The 18025-nt window shown below is 54.1% G+C and overlaps 2 protein-coding genes and 1 non-coding gene across 7 annotated transcripts; 1 reads left to right on the top strand and 2 right to left on the bottom strand.

Annotated features, from left to right (window-relative positions):
* Positions 1-16: 16 nt before the first annotated feature.
* LOC147207056 (uncharacterized protein C3orf20-like) lies at positions 17-11116 on the bottom strand. 5 transcript variants are annotated; one of them, XR_015100812.1, is made up of 18 exons: positions 9168-11116; positions 9010-9083; positions 7861-8201; positions 7360-7389; positions 7214-7267; positions 7049-7151; positions 6035-6235; positions 5808-5957; positions 5617-5734; positions 5259-5378; positions 4667-4817; positions 4364-4544; positions 3493-3570; positions 2502-2859; positions 1584-1700; positions 1137-1235; positions 909-1058; positions 17-745 (listed from the first exon to the last, which is right to left on the bottom strand). XR_015100812.1 is itself a non-coding variant. In XM_086110214.1 (18 exons), the coding sequence occupies exons 1-18, from the start codon at positions 9216-9218 to the stop codon at positions 706-708; spliced, it is 2442 nt and encodes an 813-aa protein (XP_085966340.1). In that variant the 5' UTR covers positions 9219-11115; the 3' UTR covers positions 17-705. The 5 variants fall into 5 exon arrangements, 3 of the variants coding, with proteins under 3 accessions (XP_085966340.1, XP_085966341.1, XP_085966342.1); XR_015100814.1 differs by having other exon boundaries at positions 927-1058; XM_086110214.1 differs by having other exon boundaries at positions 927-1058; positions 1137-1279; positions 9168-11115.
* Positions 11117-12109: 993 nt separating this feature from the next.
* Positions 12110-12197, top strand: trnay-gua (transfer RNA tyrosine (anticodon GUA)). The gene is given in 2 exon segments: positions 12110-12146; positions 12162-12197. It is a non-coding gene; the product is annotated as a tRNA-Tyr (tRNA).
* A 205-nt stretch (positions 12198-12402) lies between these two features.
* hal (histidine ammonia-lyase) lies at positions 12403-17606 on the bottom strand. Its single transcript, XM_086109771.1, has 20 exons — positions 17284-17606; positions 16580-16640; positions 16466-16493; positions 16303-16377; positions 16105-16177; positions 15964-16030; positions 15843-15880; positions 15578-15703; positions 14994-15133; positions 14862-14909; positions 14568-14715; positions 14377-14472; positions 14232-14290; positions 14048-14128; positions 13744-13809; positions 13509-13674; positions 13308-13442; positions 13035-13143; positions 12873-12942; positions 12403-12782 (listed from the first exon to the last, which is right to left on the bottom strand). Exons 1-20 carry the CDS (start codon positions 17528-17530, stop codon positions 12651-12653), a joined length of 1965 nt encoding a protein of 654 aa, XP_085965897.1. The 5' UTR covers positions 17531-17606; the 3' UTR covers positions 12403-12650.
* Between the last annotated feature and the right edge of the window lie 419 nt (positions 17607-18025).

Here is an 18025-nt window from a genome sequence, read left to right as displayed (position 1 = left end):
ACATCAACTAGACACGTTTGATCTTCAGGAATTTGTATTGGTAAGGCTCAAGCACCGTTTAAAAAGAAGAAAAAAAACTCAATCTTAACAGGGTGTATTTTTTTTCTCATTTAAAATTGAGACAGAAGGTAAAATGTGACATTTTCTGAGAAGATCAGCTTCAGGTTCAAGATCGGAAAAGTGCAAAGCGGGAGCGGGCAATGCATTTCGGACCCGCGGGCCGAACAAAACGATACGCAAAAAGGCATTCCGACTACGTGCGGCATTACAGTCAAGACGAACGCTGCGCTTATCTGGGATGGGTGCCATTAGTACGAAAGCAAGAGACACCGCTCGTCGTTTTCCTCCAACCTCGACATTTGCAGCAGTTCTCCATCAACGAACGCAAGAAAAACGTCAAAGCAAAATAAATCACAGTCACCGGAGATGCTGATTATTTACAGATCAGCGAAATCCGCCCTCCTTTCTTTGCTCCTCCTCAGAGCTTTGTTTGTTCAATGTGTCGCCAGAGCTGGAAAGCGTGATTTAGCCAGACACTTTGTGCGCGTGCTTCAAGTAGGTTCACAGTATTTATACATGACATATGAGACAAAGATTGCAACGGTGCAGATATTATAAAACCTCTGACAATAATTAACATTCATCATCAACATTGCCTTCTGAGAGAGGCGAAGACGGCTCACTTGACTCGTCCAGGCTTTCGGTTCACCCGGAGACTCTTCTGCTGGAGGCGCAGACGGTGGAGCTGAGGTTTTTCAATTGGAGAAAAACATGGTGATGGGAAATAGGCTGAAGGTTTCTTTATTTGTTATTATTATTAATTTTCCTCATGAAGTAAATGACAGACCGGAACAACTAGCGTACGGTATAAGCCAAGTCGTTGAAAAAGTCCTTTGCCAGGACGTCACCTCTTGCGGTTGACTCACGTCGTCTCGGCGACGTATTCTTTTTCCGGCGAGCGATTCAACGTGATGTCATTGGTGAGCGTCGGCGCCGATTCTTCCACTTTATTTGCGTTGGAGGCTTCCGAGCAGCCCACGCTGACCTTTGCGCTCTCGCTGCGAGCATCGAGGAAGGACGAGGATGACGACGTTCATCTTGGACGATCGACTGTGCCGAGTTGGTGCTCCTCCTACCTGAATTTGTAATCGGGAGGGAGGCTGACACCCAACCTGTAGTCCTCCCTGGTTCTCAAAATTTGCTTCCGAAGGTCCGAGGCGGAGCAGGTGCGACCGCTGGAGACGTAGCCCAAAAACATCAGTCGCCCTCGGATGTACATCTAACACATTGACATTACATTTGAATTGATTGGATTGGGTTTTTTCTCTTTCTTTTAAGTCTTGTATTATTTTTTAAAAAATATTTTTTTTCATTGTTTTTGTTTAAGGACAATACTTGCAACCCTTGAGCACACCGAATAGCAGAAAATGACTTCTGATCCGAAAGTACAGCAAATACGGCGACGAGGTGAGTTTAACCTCCATCTCGTGCGTTTTGCGTTCGGATGCATGCACCGGTACTCGAGCATCGTACACGAGAACGTTATTTGCGCGTGTTGACGTGCGGGCGTGGCCCATACTGACCAGGATCATGCCGGCGGCGACGTTGTGGCGATGCTGCAAGAGGATGTTGTCCACCGGGCAGCCCAAGGCCCCCGTGGACACTTCGTACCTCACCAGACGAAACGAGTCCATCTGGCACTGAATGGCAAAAGAGCGCCTTTGTCATTTGGTCGGGAGCAGGCACAGGCACAAATGTCGGTGTGGTACGGACTCCGCCTTTGTCATGACGCTAACAATTCGCTTTTACTTGAAGCAACTTTTGACTTTGAGTTACGTCAAGAAAGTGGAATCCGTATTTCTACTTTTAACAATATTTCTTTTGTACAAGGAGTACTTTTACGTCGATGGGCGTATTATTACGCTCTTATTCCTTTTAACGACAGTACGTTTGTGTTTTTTACCGAAAGAAGTTGACCCAGACCATCTACTTTTTTACCCGCGCAAAATTAACATTTTTTTCCATTGTGCCCGGTTATTAAAAGAACATTTTTGAATCTGAGCACATTTTTCGAGATGGATTTTTGGCCCCGATTACTAATATAAGGTTACAATCGCAAGAATATCAGGCGTAATCGATTTGGTAATATTCATGAATTAAGGGTGAGTGAGGTACAGCGACGGGTGGAATTTCTTTCCGGAACGTCAGAGCTAGGAAGCGAGATTGCGCAAGCTTTTGTGGGTCAAAGGCAAACAAATATCTCAACAACCTGCCGTGCGGGGAAAAAAAGCGGAGACATTTTCAATGTCAATGTCAAAAATGGACCCAAGAATGTCACCTTTGCTGTTGTCGTGCGCGTACGTACGTAAGAGGCAGGAAAACAAAAAAGGCGTTTGGACTTTTCCACTCAAGCGGGTTTGAGAGGCGGCAGCTTTGAACTGGGACTTGGGAAAAGGAGCCGAGGCGATCCCGAGCGGTCGAAAGAAAGCGGCCGGGCTCACCTGGGCGCAGGGCATGGTCCTCTTCCTGTTGCTCCTGCGGTAGAGCTGCTGGACGGCGTCCTGCTCGGGCGTGGCCCCGGGCTTGACGGGCAGCGTGACCACCACCACCAGGATCTGCTGGCTGTGCTGCGGCTGGCCCGTGATGAAGGCGTCGTACTCCACGTCCAGCAGCACGGGCATCAGCGCCGTGCTGCAGCAGCACCTCTTGGGCGCCCGGCCTTTCGGCCGCTGGAGCAGGGCCGCCCGCAGCAGCGGCGGGCACACGGTGAGCGGCACCGAGGGCGGCAGGCCGGACCGCCCGGGGAAGCGAGGCAGGCTGGACAGGCGCGAGGCGGAATGGTCCGGGAGGACCACTAACCTGCCGGGGGCCGGCCGCTCGGGGTTAGGCTGACAACATGCCCGTCAAACAGACGCTCTACCGTTTGAAAGCCGGCCACGCGGGCCGTGTTGGCGATCGTTCGCTGACTCGATACATCGCCATGGCTCCAACTTTGAAACAATTCATGAAAGAGTCCCCAATCGCCAAGTCTGAAATACGTGATGCCTGCTTCTTGCTTCATTTAGGTTCAAAGTTTGCCCCCCCCCCCCCCCAGATAATAGGTCTTTTTTGGGGTATCGAGAACAACTTTTACCGGTCTGACGGTTTCAGCCTTCGTCTGAGCCGTCACCGCGTCCTTTTGTGACGCGTCGGTGGGGGTTGGAGCGCAGCCCCGATCGGCTCCGGGGGAGCCCGAAGTTTGAGGGTTTCCCGGCCCGCTCGTCTGTTTTCAAGACACGTCGCAAAGAAGCGGCGACAGCTCCGACGAAGGCCGAAGCAACAGCCCAAACTGTCAGCTCGCCAAGAGTTTTTCTCTTTGTCCGGAAAAAACAAAACATCAATGACTTTGAAAGCGAATCGAGCCGAAATGAGTTTGCCACCCTTTGACGTGTTGAAGCGCACAAGGAAAGGGCCAAGTGCAGGGAGCGACAGCCAACACAGCCGCGGTCTTACTCCTGTTTGATGTTGCCGAGGATACGCAGGGGTCCGATCTGTAACATGCTGTGCTCCTTGGTGTTCTTTGCGGGGACCCTGCCAAACATTCACAACGCGTTGCATTAGCAACCCAAATGTCGTTCAAACATGAAGCGAGTCCACGCGAGTAGCGTATAGCGGCGACCCCCCCAAGTCCCGGCCCGCGGGTCATTTGCTTCCGGGCTGCGCGGAAAGAACTTACTTCCGTTTTTATTTATTTGCGAATCCGAAATGCATTTTATTTTGAAAAATGAGCGGATTCTCTGGTATGTCCGTCTACGGCGTGGCACCCTTGACGCGCTTCTCGTCACGTGATAGGTTGGCGCTAAAATGAAAGCCGGGAGCTAGCTAAACGAGTCAAAAACAAACGTCTTTGGGAAGGGGACAGAAGGGGAGCCGACGACTTTCAAGAGAGGGCTACATTTTTATTTTATCGCAACGGTAGATTCCCACCCGCCGCGCCCACTCTGCATAATGCGCGGCGATGGCGAGTCGTATTTTTCATGCATTTTGTATTTGCGGCGTATCTTATTTTGAAGGCACGTTTAACTCATTCACTCCCAAAGACGTTTTTAAAAGTCTTTTCAGACTTGGTCTAGAATTGGCTGGTACTAAATGAGTTAAACGTTACCATAGCGACCAGAGAGCGTCGCGAGCGGGTAGGACCTTCCTCGTGTCATGCTTGGTCTTTAGGATTAGGTTTCGAAAATGCCGCAGTTTTGGCGCAGGTCAAATGATATTATTTTGTGGTCGCAGAAAATACCGTCTGACGTTAAACCGCTCGGCGGGGCAAAAAAAGGTCGGGGACCGCTGGCGAAAAGCGTCGCCTTGCCGCGAACGTGGGCCAGACCTCGTCTTGGTCGGAGCTTCCCGTGGCGTTTTCTTGGCGGGCTGCTCGAGTTTGTCCGGCACTTTTTCTTTGGCCTTGGCCAGCTTGCCGTGGGCCCGCTCGAGCGTCTTCTTGGCCGACAGCGCCCGCTTCTTGTGCTTGCCCTTGGCGACCTTTGGCTTTTTCTCACCGCGCTTGAGACCTGCACACGAGCAAACACGCAACGCGGGAGGGAGCGTAATTACCCGGAGGCGTCGCGGCCCGCGCGCTCGCTTCGAACGGCGACCCGGTTCCCGTTTACTGTTGGTCGATTTTCACGGCTACCGGTGGCGGTGCGATAATAGTCCAGCCAGGCGTTCAGGATGTCTCGGACTTTCTTGCGAAGTTTGCTCAGCTCGCCCATCGCGTGACATCCTTTCTTCCAACGCGCCGACAAGGTCCCGGCCGACGCCTCCGGGAACGTCTGGTCGGCCTCCTGGGAAGGGGGGGGGTTGCAGAACGTGTCTGAGGGCCGGGTCGTCGTCAAAGGCTCGCTTGGGAAACGTAATTCTTGCCGTGCGGGCAAAACGGCGAGCTCGATTTACGGCCGCTTTCTTGCTCCTGGCCCCGCCCCCGTTTCGGGACAAATTGGCTCGCGGGCCGTCGCGATTCTTGGTGAGCGGCTAAAATGACGCGGCTTCGTTCTCTCTCCCTCAAATATATTTCTATCGCGTGATGGGACATAACGCGGCCTATCGGTACGAAATGGCAGCGTTTTCACAAGCCGGAGGTACCGGAAGCATCAACGTCAACGGTGATCAAGTTTTGCGAGCGCTCCGATCGTCTGTCTGTGCGCGCGTGACCCTTGAGAAATGACAATGAGGAGTTGCTGGACTTGCTTCACAACACATGAGAATCAAATGTTGGTCACTCTCACCGCTTCCTTTGCGGGGCACGGGGCGACCGAGAGCGGGAGCTGAACTTTGTTGTCCTCACACTTGAAGCACAGCAGCGCCGTCGTGCCGCTCAGCAGCCGCAGCGAGATGCCCTTTGCCAGCTGCGCGACACCCACAAACAGGTTACACCTTTGACGCGCGACAACGGTCGTTAGCGCGCGTATCCCGGGAAAAACAAAAACACCGAAAGCCGAAGCTACGGCGTGAGGCGTCTGCCGTCACCGCTGCAAAAAACAGCGACCGGCGGAGTCACGGAAAGGCACAGAAGCGGACATTTTGGTGGCTCCGCGATCCGCGATCCGCCACGCGGCGAGGAAGGCACGCGACGGCGAGGTTCACCTTGACGACGATCTTCTCCTGTTCTTGGTCGGTCTTCCAGCACCACTCCTTCTTGAGGTTGCCCTCCCGGTCGCACAAGAATCCGCCGTGCTGGTCCCACAAGGCCGTCACCGCGGAGCTGGAAGGGCATGGTTTTAACTGAGCGTCGTCCAGAAAGGCGGCGCGGGGGCGGGCGCGGGCGATGAAGCCACCTGACGGGGTGAGAGGCGGAACCGTGGCCGAACGCGGTGACGGTGGCCAGGATGACGGGAGCGTGGCTGTCGGTGAACACGTTGGTGCAGAAGCCTCCCGACGGAAGACCCGAGTGGCTGTGGCACACGGCCATGTTGCCCGACGGGTAGCTGAGGGCACGGCGTTAAGGGGCCCCCGGGCCTTTCTGCCGCCCAAAGAAGTCAATGCAAGGCGGCGCAAAGGATACTAGATGAAGGAGCTCCCGTTGGCGACCCTGCAATGCAGTTTCTTCAGCGGCGGCGGCCGCCGCGGGGTCGCTTCCTCGGCGAGGGCGTCGGCTTCGCTCGGCACGCTTAGCAGACTGTGGGTCTTAATTCCGGCCTTCGCGTCAACGTAGTGACGGAGGATGGGAGAACTCGGCACCTGATCCATCACTCGCGGTTTGACGCTGCGGGACGGACAAACGTCGATGAGCGAGCGACACTCGTCATTCGTTTGAATTTAGGCTCGAGATCGAGATGCGAGAAAACGCGACGCGGGTCCTGGAGTGAAATGGCGAACGGCGTGTCAAAAAAATCAATAAAAAGACAGCAGCTGGCGTGAAAGTTCAGCCACGCGGTGAGTCCGTTTCTTGTTCGTTGATCTGCACACCAATCGGTTTGAACATCAAAAGGCCTTTGGCGGCCTCCTTGTTGTTGTTTTACAGGTTGAGGTGTCAGAAAAGTACCAAAATGGAGGATTGGGCTCGGCCACCGTTGTGCTTGACACGGGGTAGCCCCCCTTTCTCCACTTTTTGGTCAGACGTGGGTGTTTTTGCTGAACGTTGCGCAACCCGTGTTTTAAAGAATGGGCAAAAAGCTCCAAAACCGTCTCGGCCGTCGCTTTCTCAAACGGTTGACGGGCACTGTATTATGAGCCACCGCTCGCAATTTCTTTTCAAATGAATTCACGACGTACGTTGGGTCTTTGGAGAGACGGGACGTTGTTCAGTTGGGGGTTTGGGGCTTTGATTCGCTGTCTGACTACTGCAGGGATGCAACGAGGTGAATTCAAACACAGAGAGCGGCTCGGCCTCGCGGTCTTCCGGCTTCTCGCTAACGCGAAGGAGTATCGACGTGGCGGTGCTCCAACAATGCAACAGCGCGCATCGAAAGACAACGAGACGTCCGAATGAAGAGGTCTCGGTCTGCCGGTTTCATTCCTGTGTGTTTTTCATACGACATCTTGCGAATGCACGGAGCGGAGTCAAGGAGGAACTGACTGTGGACTTGCGCTGGCCTTGAGTCTCTCCACCACCCACTGGCACAAGCCCCTGGCAGGAGGCGTGGCTTCGCCCAAGGCCTGGAGCGGCAAAGCCAACCAATCTGCAAGAAGAGCCGAGTGACAACATGCGCACCAAAGACGAGCGCCGCGGCGGCGCACCCACCTGGATCTTGACCGCTGCCGGAGATCATGTCTTCCGCGGGTGTGGGACTGACAGCTGAGCGGCGGGAAATTCACACAGACGACACTAAACGCGCAGTTTTTGCCGGCGCGGCGGCCGCAGCACGTTCGTTGACGGAATGAACTTACCGGACACTTCGCCGGGTACCGCTGCAACATCTGAGAAGGAAAAAGAAAACATCTTTGAGGCCGGACGCGGAATGTCAACGAGTTCTTCCTTTCCGTTTCGACAATAAAAGACAGGATGATATTTTGCGCACTTGCGATCGGCGGTCATGTCGAAATCCGTCACTTCGATCAATGACGACATTAATGGACTCCGCAAATTAAGACTGGAGAGCCCCGCTTTTTCCGACAATTACCATCCAGATCGTGGAAAAGTCGCCGACGACTGACGCCCATCGACAAGCGACAAAGGCCCCAGGCTGGACTTTCTTTAACTCATTCAGTACCAGCCAATTCTGGACCAAGTCTGAAAAGACGTTTAAAAACGTCTTTGGGAGTGAATGAGTGAAATTGCGAAAACTTGCAATCCCTCCCCAGCAAAAGCCCAAAATGGGAGTTTCCCGCAGTCCGACGGTGTGACTTTCCCACCCGACGCGCGCGGTCTCGAAAGAAAGCCGGACCGACCTGTTGCGTCTTGGTTTGTTTTTGAGGGTTTCTTCTGAGACTTTTTCCTCCTGGCCGCCTTGCGTCGGGCCGCATCTTTGGCCTCCTTGGGCTGCTTGAGCGCGGCGTCGGCCGAATAGTTGAGGATGTCGCCCAGCTGCAGGGAGGCGCCGCGGTTGCGGTACAGCAGGCGACCCAATTCGTTCAGCAAGCGAGGGGCGGCCCGCTTCTGGCTGGCCAGCGGGTCCTCGTTCTCGTCTTCCGCAGAGTCATCCTCGCAGGTGTCCTCCCTCGCCGAGGTCTCCGGAAGATCGTCGCTTTTTGCTTTTTTCAGAAGCTTCAATAGTTTGCCATTTTCAGACCTGTCGGAGCAAACGACCGCCACATGGCTCACTGGGCAGGTTCTCGACCCACCGACAGAGGCGCAGTCCGACCCGTTGAGCGAATGTCACCGAAGATGAAGAAAAAAAAAATAAGTCGGGATTCAAGGTTTTGATGAAAGACGACGGCAACGTGCAAAATTTGAAAGCTGAAAGTGCGAGACACACAACATCTACAACACTTCAAAATGGCGCCGCGTGAGTGGCTGCCTTTCCAGCAGCTCCTATATTTTGTTGTTCTACTTCTTCCTTTATAACTTTGCTGCTGTGAATTGGGAATGTGTCCATTGCGAGACTAATAAAGGTTCTTTCTTTTCTTTACTTCAGTGGGTCGGACGCAGGTCAGATAGCCGTGCCAACTGGGAAGCTGAGTTTGCTCGAAAGTTTAGTTCATCATTAACTGGTCAAATATGCGCTTGACTTGAGAAGCCAATAAAGCGACGCACCGGGACACCCTGGCGAGCGTTCTCACCATCCCCTTCAAAAAGTGATAGTTATTGAAGCACAGAGAACTATACGTAGACTCCACTTTGAGGAGTCCGCCATATTTGATGATGGCGGCGCACCCCAACAAAAAAAAACTACTGCCCATGAGCTTCACTCATCTTCATCAAAGGACACAAAGCTAATGACTCTCGATCACGCATTTACACAGCAAGCCGAGCTCGTGTCTCTCTAGAACAGAACGAAGGCGAAGGCTACTTGGAATCGACCTCGTCGTGTATGGCGGGCAGATGAATGTCGTGGCGAGCCGCAAAGCTAGTTTGCGCATGCGGCAAAGCAAACCTACCTTTTTTCCTTCTTTTCGTCTTTGGGTTTTCCCACATTCGCAACTTTGCCCTTCTTACTTCGCGGTGGTGCAGGCTGCAACAAGAGGGCACTTTCATTCAGACAAGTCAACTCGTCGTTGGCTGCTGGCAGCGAGAGCGAGAGAGACGGAGAGCCCACCTGGTCGAAGAAATAAATGGGGTAAGGGGACAGGAGCGTCAACGAAGTCATGTGGAGGAGGCGAGAAGTGAGGGGGGCCCTTGAGCCTTTCGGGCGCCTTCTCTCACGAGTGGAGCCGAGCCACGTCGGGCGGCGTCACCAAGCGACACAAAGCGGACAATCGTCAGAACACCTTTCACTTCCGACGTCCGCCCAAAGTCACCCGGAGCGACTCGGATGCAACCCGCGACCGCAAATGGGACGCGATAGGCGTTCGCGGCGTCCGATACTGCTCGGGAAGCTTCGAGGTGTGCTGCTTGGCCGGGTCTCAAAGTTGGACGAGATCGAGACGTCACTCCTCACCTGTATCCCCCATGCAGTGCCACCGCACGTCTACGGAGGGCGCTGCAGCAGAATATGAAATACTGACGGAGCGGAGCACCACTCTGCCCGGCAACAGTTAGGTGTGACGTAAAATCATACCTGTCAACTCATACGGTTTAGCCATAGTTCATACGGATTTTGTGGTGAATCTTACGTATATGGCCGTATCGCACAAATCATACGGATTCTGAAAATTTCCGTTTTTTGTCCCCCCAACTAACGGGTAGTTCCGTTTGCTTTTGCCCAGAATGGTGCTCGTCTACTCGAATGCTTTCATTTCCGGAATACAACTCTGAACACAGTAATGCCACTAAGTAGAATGATGATTAGACGTTAACCAGACATTGTATTACGGAGATCTACAATAAATATCATTGAAAGTTTTGTGGGGGGTTTTCTGCCGTTATTTTGACATATAAAATGCTTTGGTATGTTATAAGGATTTTTTTGGTAGTTTATACAGGTTGGCGCTCCGAAAAGTTGACAGGTATGTAAAATGGAAACTAATTACTCGTAATTATATTGAGGACCACCTTATTCCCCCCGCGAACCTTGTCAGGATAAAGCGGAACAGAAAATGGATGGATGGACCACCTTATTCGCTTGGGTAGGTGTAAATAGTGAAAATCCGCGTGTAATTAACGCGCGTTAGAGTTGCATTGTAAAAAAATTCATGATTAAAAATTCTTGAATAAGTGAGGGTTCATGGCCAAAAAGCGTTTAGCACAAAGAACTGGGGTTGCGCCCCCCCACGCTCCCAGAAAAAAATATATTGAAAAGAAATCTATAAATAGGTAAATTCACGGGTTCCCACCCGAGAGTATGCAGGGATCCGCTGTACGCATCAACATTTATGCAGCTACGCAGCTACACAGCGCAGTACGAGCACGCCGTCCTCCTCAGGCCCACCTGCAAGGAAGGAGGTGGCCAGTCGGGGCCGAGACTACTTGCTGACAGAAGACAAAAGACACACAATGCCACTTTTGGTCCTTTGGCACATCGCTCGCAAGTGACCTTCAAAGCTCCTTATTGGCGCTGGTGGGCCTTCTCTGCTCATAAGTTATGAATCTCTCACATTTAAGACACTTCAGACCTCAACGCGTTGGCTGTTCCTGTACTCGGGCCAAAGCCATGTCTAACAGAAATGACTTTGGCGCCATCTTGAGGCAGCTTGACTCCAAGGAGCGATGTTGAAGCGAGGGGCGGAGCATTGTGTATTCGGTCCATAGCTCTGTCTGATGCCTCCGTCGAAGCAATTACATGATTTTTTTCAGGGGAAGCATTCATTATGGACGGTTCGCTTTTCGCAGCAGGGCTCCATCCTTATACTTGTCCCAAGACTTTTTTTTTCCTGACACAAATTCATTAGGCCCTGCAAAAGGGAATTAAAAACACAGCAGTGTGTTGGATGATCACATGGATGGCTAACACTGTAATTTGTGAACAAAAAGGCAAGTCCGTTCTTAAAAATGTGACAGCGCTGCCAGTGAGGCAGAGGGCCAGTGCGGGAACCGTGAGCTGACATGAACCGTGGGAAATCCCTTTGCTCTTTCCAACAACGCGCAGTCACAACTACAGTATATTTGAATCGAGTCATTCTGGTTGTCTATGCCAATGGGAGATCCGCGCAGGAGTCCTTCTCAAGGCCCGCGAGGGCAGAGCCACTGCCCCTCCGCATCATTTCGTGGCCTGCGAAAACATTACATTCATATTGATTATTATTATTATTATTATTACTTGACTCTTGACTTCTCTTCAAAAGTGGATATCTATCAGGAAAAAAAAATTGCAATGGTTTCCAAAGGAGTGATCCATCCACTTGTTATGTCTCTGTAACAATATGATGCCGCGTTTTGACATTTATTTGGTTTTGCAGTGCTGGACTGCTCCCTGACGGCACCCCTTCCTACGACGTGGAGAGAGAAGCTTCTGGGCAGTCTGGTGCCTTTTTGGGACGGCCGGGATCCTTGAACGTCGACGCCCTTCTTGCACGCCTGCCAGTGTCGGCCCTCCGAGTTGGGACGCAACTAACGTTACGATGGCACCACCTAGCGGATGTGTTTGGAGTTAATGCTTTGAGAAGAGTACTTCCCTGCACGTCTTCATTTCGTTCTAATTTGTGACGAATGACTGGTCGCGTGTTTCCGTGCTGGTTAAATAATTGGCATCGTTATTACGTGCCTTGGCTGGCATTTGACTTCGTTAAAATCATTTGATGCTAATACAGCTACTCCGTACAATTAGATCACGAACAAAGGAATGATGACGTCAATGGTTACCTGACAAGTTGTCGTTCGTCAAATGCAATGAAGTTCCTTCGTTTTCTGGAGACGAACGCGACAAGGTGTTTTTGTTTCATTGCTTCGACGTGTTAGCTATGGTTAGCAGGAGAAGCTAAAATAAACTCGGACAAGCTTCCGCTTCTGTGCTACGCGAAGAGACAACGTTTCACGGTTTGTTGAGCGCAAAGCGTCAACTGGATCTTGAGAAAATACCGTATCTGAGTCATTTGTGGCGCACTTGTACTCGTATTCGAAATATGAAGAAATATAAAGCCCCAGTCGGCACTGTTTTTCGACCCTTCGATAGCTCAGTTGGTAGAGCGGAGGACTGTAGAGGCTAACAGCTGAAATCCTTAGGTCGCTGGTTCAAATCCGGCTCGAAGGAGATTTTTTTTTTTGTATCCCCTCCGACAATTATTTTAGGCGACATTGCGTCAACTATTGCAGTGAAGCCGGCAACTCCATGTTGAGTTTACAGCAGATCTGAGTTGGCAAAAGTAGTGAGACACTTAAAAATACTCTTAAAAGTAGAAGCACGGATTCAACTCCTTCAGATAAGTAAAAAAAAAAATGACTACAATTTGGCGGACTAAGTATAGGAGTAAGACTTTATTATACAGTATTTAGTCTGTAATGTAATTGAACACAATTACCTCGGATATGTCATTTTCATTCAAAATATGAGACCGGAAGACAGTTAGGGAGAATGGCTGAGGTAACGAAATCAGAATAGGATAGACACGAGTTCAAAAGCCGTTAATGATCAATTCAGAAGTCACGCGGTACGCTGACGTGCGTTAGCGCGTCGATATTGGTCACATTTGGGGACGGCGTGGCTTCAGTCATGGCGACAGCGCTTCCTGGGCGAAGGAGGCGACTCCAGCGAGAAGGCAGTCGGAGAGACGGGACGGGATTCGGGAATGTACTCCGTCTGATATTTGTCAATGTAAGGCTTGGCCACGGTCCACACCTGCGGCGAGTCAACAAATAAGTCAGTCAGAAAATTATGGGCAAATACGGGACGCGGGCGGAGGTAGATTTGGGCCGGTCAAGTACTTGCCTTTTGGTCGAGCAGGAGGCGATGCACCGCCTCGATGTCCGGGGACATGAATCGGTCTTTAATCCACGGCCTGCGGAAAACATTAAACATTAACCATCCCGAGCCTCGCTTCCACCGGAGCGGGACCGTTGCCGTACCTTGGCCCCGCTGTGTTTGACTTACTTGACCACACCGCGCACCAGGTCGTAGACCTTTTCCAGCGGCGTGGTGGTCCGGAGCGGGCGGAGGAACTCGATGCCCTGGCAGGCCGCCAACAGCTCGATGGCCAGGACTGAGCCCGGATACGAACAAACAAATAAACGGACCGATAGCGAGAGCTCGTCACTCGAGAAGCTCGCAAGCGGGGCCGCTCGCAAGTTACGGTCGAACCGGAGTTTCCGACAGCCCCGTAGGTGGGCCCGCTGCGCCACGGAAAAGAGGCGGAGCCTTCCTTACCTTGCTCCACGTGCTCCACCACTCTCAGGGCCTTCCTGGCGGCCCAGCCCCCCATGGATACGTGGTCCTCCGTGGCGGCGCTGGTGGACAAGGAGTCCACGGAGGAAGGGTGGCACAAAACTTTGTTCTCTGAAACTGGACGCGGGAAACGATTGAGGGAGGTTGAAGTCAGCGGGGGGGGGGAGAACGCGGGGGTCCCACCCAAAGCGGCAGCGGTGCAGTGTGCAATCATGAAGCCCGAATTGAGGCCCCCCTCGTTGACCAGGAAGGCCGGCAGCTCACTCAGCGACGGGTTGCACAGTCTCTCGATCCGCCTCTCGCTGATGGAGGCCAGTTCGTGCACCGCGATGGCGAGAAAGTCCAGAGCCTGGCAGGAAGGCGGAGAAAGGATGAGAGCGCCGCAAAAGCCGCAGCTTCCGAGCCGTCTCGCGTCTACCTTCGCCGGGTACTCCCCGTGGAAATTTCCGCCCGAGATGGTCTCCCCTCTTTCGGCAAACACCATCTGGCGCGGCCAATAGGAAAAAAACGAAACAAAGAGAAACGGCCACCGCGGACGGACGGGTAGCCCGAGTGACCGACGGGGCGTAATTCTCGGAAGCTAGTTCGGAAAAGGCGGCCGAGGACGAGGAGGGAGAACGCCGCCGCTCGACCCCGTGCCGTCTTTGACCGAGGCGACCGCCGATGCGGCGCGGTTCGTCCCTTCCGCCGGCCACGAGAGCCATTCGAGACGGGACGGATACCGGGTTGTCCGTGGCGCTGTTGATTTCCGTGTTGATGATGTTGAGGACAAATTGGATGGTGTCGTTGGAAATGCCGTGGACCTTTGAGCAGAGCGGGAACGAGAAAGCGGCTCGATGAGCGGACGCCGACGCGTGGGGATCATTTCCGAGTGCCGTCGACCGTTGGGATGCGGCGGCGCTTCACCTGAGGACAGCAACGCATGGTGTAAGCGTCCTGGACCCTGTCGCAGAAGCGGTGGCTCTCTGGACACACAAGCGCACACAACTTCCTTAAGTCATCTCGTCCGGCGCCGGCCGCCGTTCTCCTTTGCTTGCGAAAATGCGGCCACCTGCGATCTCGGAAGGATGGTGATCCGAGTCCAGCAGCGAGCGGAAGCGCAGGGCCACCTCCACTTGTCCCGGGTGGGGCCTGAGCGAATGGATGTCTGCGCGGCGGGAGGGGGGGCGGCGCCGAGAAGAATGGGAAAGGTCAAGCGTGTACGGCGCGGCGCCCGGGCTTGGGTCCCGCGGCGCCGCTCACCGCTGTCGAAGGCCTTGGTGGTTCCCTTCAGCACCTCCAGGGTGAGCGCGGCGATGATGTCGGCCTGCCGGGCGATGGCCTGGGCTCGCTCCACCGCCTCCGCCCCCAGCGAGGTGATCATCTGGGTGCCGTTGATCAGAGCCAGGCCCTGCCGGGGGGGGGGGGGGGGCGACAACTCCTTCAGTTGGAGCATTTTGACCGGTCCTTGGAGACGATGCAACGTGGTCCTGGTGGACGCTTGGTCCTTCCCGTTTGCGGGCGAATCGAGGCCAGCTGTTGTTTTTCAACATTTACCTCTTTGGGCTTCAGCGATATCGGCTTGAGGCCGTGGGCCTCCAGGACCTGCTCACAGAGAAAAGGAGGGAGAACCCCCGTCAAATGCCTCGCGTCCTTCCGCCAGCGGGGCCGCCCGACGCGGCGTCTTACGTATTTGGCGTCGGCCCATCCGCTCTTCGGCGACCACATTTTGCCCTCGCCCATCAGCCCCAGGGCCAAGTGGGCCAGCGGCGCCAGGTCTCCGCTGGCGCCCACCGTGCCCTTCTCGGGGACGAACGAGAGGCAGGAAGCTGCAACGTCAGGTCCGGGGTCAGCCGGCGACAACGAGACGGCGCGGCGCCACTCCGACTGCTTTTTTTTCATGTGACCGGCCGGCGCCGGGTGGACGTCGTGCGAGTGATGCCCCCGGCGTGCGGGCGAGGAGAGCCGCGGTCGCTGACGCTTCGCCCCCATGATAGGGCGGGAGAACCGGTCCGACGCGCAAATACAAAGTGAGACCGACGAGGCGACTCCCGACGGACTCGAGACGTCGCTCGCTCGCTCGTCCCGGTCAACGGCGACTGGGGCGCTCCCCGCCCGCATGTGAGGACCTCCCGATACCTTTGTCGCTGCATTCGTTTCACTTTGCTCAAACCGTCCAAAGCGCGGTCGTAACCCGACCCGGGGCGGAAAAATGGATCAAGAAACAAGCGGCGTCGGCGTACGAAAGGGATAGAGAAGGCGGCGGCGCTCACCGTTGAAGGCCTGGATCATGGCGCGGAGGGTCTCCAGGGAGATGCCGCTGTGCCCTTTGGCCAGAACGTTGATCCTCAGAGCCAGCAGCATGCGGGTCCTCTCCGGGCTCAGCGGGTTTCCCACACCTGCGCGCATTTGGCGCATGAAAGCGGTTCAAGCAAACAATCGCGCTCCGCTGCCGCGTCGAGCTCGGCGATTTTGTCGTCGGTCGAACTGCGGTCATCGCGAACGAAACTGGCGCCGGTGTTTGCGACTGGGATTTACCTGCCGAGTGCGAGCGCACCAGGTTCTCCTGCAGCTCCCTGGACAAGGCAAACCAACAAAATCACTCGCGCGCAGCTTTTCGCTCCAAACGTTTGCATTTCATTTCTTTTGTGTTTTTTACTTGAGTTTGCTGACAGGAATGACGGTTCGAGCGAATTTGCCAAAACCGGTGGTGATCCCGTAAACAACTGCAAGCGGAGACGAACAGAAGCCGCACTTGAGTCGTAGGGCGCGGCGGTCAACTAGCGTTTTGCGTCCCGACCTTTGTTTTCCTTGACGATGGTGTCCAAAAGCTCTCTGGCTTTGACAACGTTCCTCTCGGCCTCCGCAGCCAGCTGACAACCCCCCCACCCCCCCCCCCCCCCAAAAAAAACCCCAACAACAGAAAAACCCCACCGAAACAAAAAAAGTCAGTCAAAGAACGTCAGCGTCCGTCAAGAGCGTTTGGATGGTGGCTGACCGTTATCTTGTAGAGGCCTCGGCCCAAGTTGACCAGGTCCGTCGACGTCAGGCTGTTGCCGTCCAAGCAAATACTCTGCAGAGCGAAGCAAAACATGTCTTGGCTATGCAAAAAAGAAAAATACAAATAAAAGCAATGCGTGCGGGCCGGAGAGGACACTTACGTCTTCCGGTTCTCTGTACGCCGCCGTGCTATTTTGTCGGGTGTGATTCATGTAAGGACGACAAGACGAGACCAGAGTGCTCGAATGCAAATGTCATCTTGCGGAAATGGATACAGGTGGGAAACTCCCGGCGTGCACGGGATGAAGTCGGGACACATGGTGTCGCCTTCGATGGCTGCAAACACAAGGGCAGGCGGGCAGGCGGGCAGGCATGCTTTTTGGGTTTTTTTTTGGTTTACGCTCATTTAGACAAGCGGCAAAACGAAGGAAATCATCATGAAAGAAATAGCGCAGTCGGAAGGTGTTGAAAAAGTCGGCCCGCCCCCGCTCAAATGGCAGCTTTTTGACCGAGGTAAATCATTTCCAAACTTTCTCCAGCGTTCATGTGACCTCGAACCCGGACGACAATGGACGCGGATAAATAAACAGCCGAGATAAGGCGCTTGCGCAACCGCGCGCGTTCACCCGACTCGTCTCGAACGGGGCTCGGCGCACGCCCGCCATCCTTTGAAGCGGTTCCGCCGCACCCCAAAACGCAGTGCGGATGTGCCAGTTGGCTTTTCCTGGCACTTGATTATTCATTTTGAAATCAGTCAACTCTTTGTTTGTTGTTTCTTCAATTGTTGTTTATGTGAACGTAAAGCGGCTCACAAAATGATTTCGGTACAGATTTCATCAAGGATCTCAGAAGTTGACACATATGATTTCCTTTCGCGGGCCACATAAAATGAGGCGGCGGGCCGGATCTGGCCCCCGGGCCTTGACTTTGACACCCGTGCCCTACGCGAAGGGCCGATTTCGGCGAGTTTGTTTCTAACCCAGTTCGACGAAGTCATTATCCTCCAGGACGTCGTCGATGGTGTCGTCGGCGTCCAGCAGGCCGAGCCCTTGGCACCTGCGCGCCACGAAGCGGGTGTCCTTGAGCGCCGCGATGCCGCCGTCGTCGGGCTTGTTCTTCATGTAGCGTTTGAGGGCTTCCTGGCCCAGCCAAAGGATGGTGGACGAGCCGTCCCGGCACGGCACCGTCAGCCACTCGTCTCGGACGTGCACGGTGAAGCGAGGCATGGTGCCACTGAGAGCCGGAGGGGGTCGCGGACCTCCGCAAGGCACCGGCGGCACAGCGGACGGGGACCAATCAGACAACGGCCGCCGGGGGCCACGCCTCAAGCGGCACCGTGGACAGGATGCCCCCCCCCCACACACACACACACCCTACCCCCACCCTGCGTGAGGCCCAGCCAGGGGTCACTCAGTCACATGGGTGTTGTTGGGACATCGTGAGCGAAATCCACTTTGGTTGGTCTGACGTAAGCGCAAGGCAGCAACGGAAAGCTTTTGTAAATCACTAACATCATGGCAGCCTAAACTTTGGAATGAAAAGCTTGCCTAACAACCAGAACAATTTAACGGGGGGGGGGGGGGGGGGGGCGACAGCGGTGACATGGAGGAAAATAAGTGAAATAACATATCCCGAACACCAATTATCTTGAACAGGGTCATGCGGCACTGGAGCCTTTCCCTGGTGACTTTTGTCGGAAGGCGAACTACACCCTGAACCGG

Source organism: Hippocampus guttulatus, chromosome 4 (assembly GCF_054856545.1).
Source record: "Hippocampus guttulatus isolate MCC_2025c chromosome 4, RoL_Hgut_1.0, whole genome shotgun sequence".
Lineage (NCBI taxonomy): Eukaryota > Metazoa > Chordata > Actinopteri > Syngnathiformes > Syngnathidae > Hippocampus > Hippocampus guttulatus.
Note: the sequence above shows the minus strand (reverse complement) of the source record. Positions and strands in the feature narration are given on the sequence as shown.

Coding starts and splice junctions, on each gene's coding strand:
- hal (XM_086109771.1), bottom strand. CDS start 17,530: ATGCCTCGCTTCACCGTGCACGTCCGAGACGAGTGGCTGACGGTGCCG. Junction 13,810..14,047: donor ACAGCGCCACGGACAACCCG/GTATCCGTCCCG, acceptor TGGCCGCGCCAG/ATGGTGTTTGCCGAAAGAGG. Junction 13,144..13,307: donor GGTGGAGCACGTGGAGCAAG/GTAAGGAAGGCT, acceptor ATCCGGGCTCAG/TCCTGGCCATCGAGCTGTTG.
- LOC147207056 (XM_086110214.1), bottom strand. CDS start 9,218: ATGACTTCGTTGACGCTCCTGTCCCCTTACCCCATTTATTTCTTCGAC. Junction 7,268..7,359: donor GGTACCCGGCGAAGTGTCCG/GTAAGTTCATTC, acceptor CCCGCCGCTCAG/CTGTCAGTCCCACACCCGCG. Junction 4,545..4,666: donor CTATTATCGCACCGCCACCG/GTAGCCGTGAAA, acceptor GCTCGTGTGCAG/GTCTCAAGCGCGGTGAGAAA.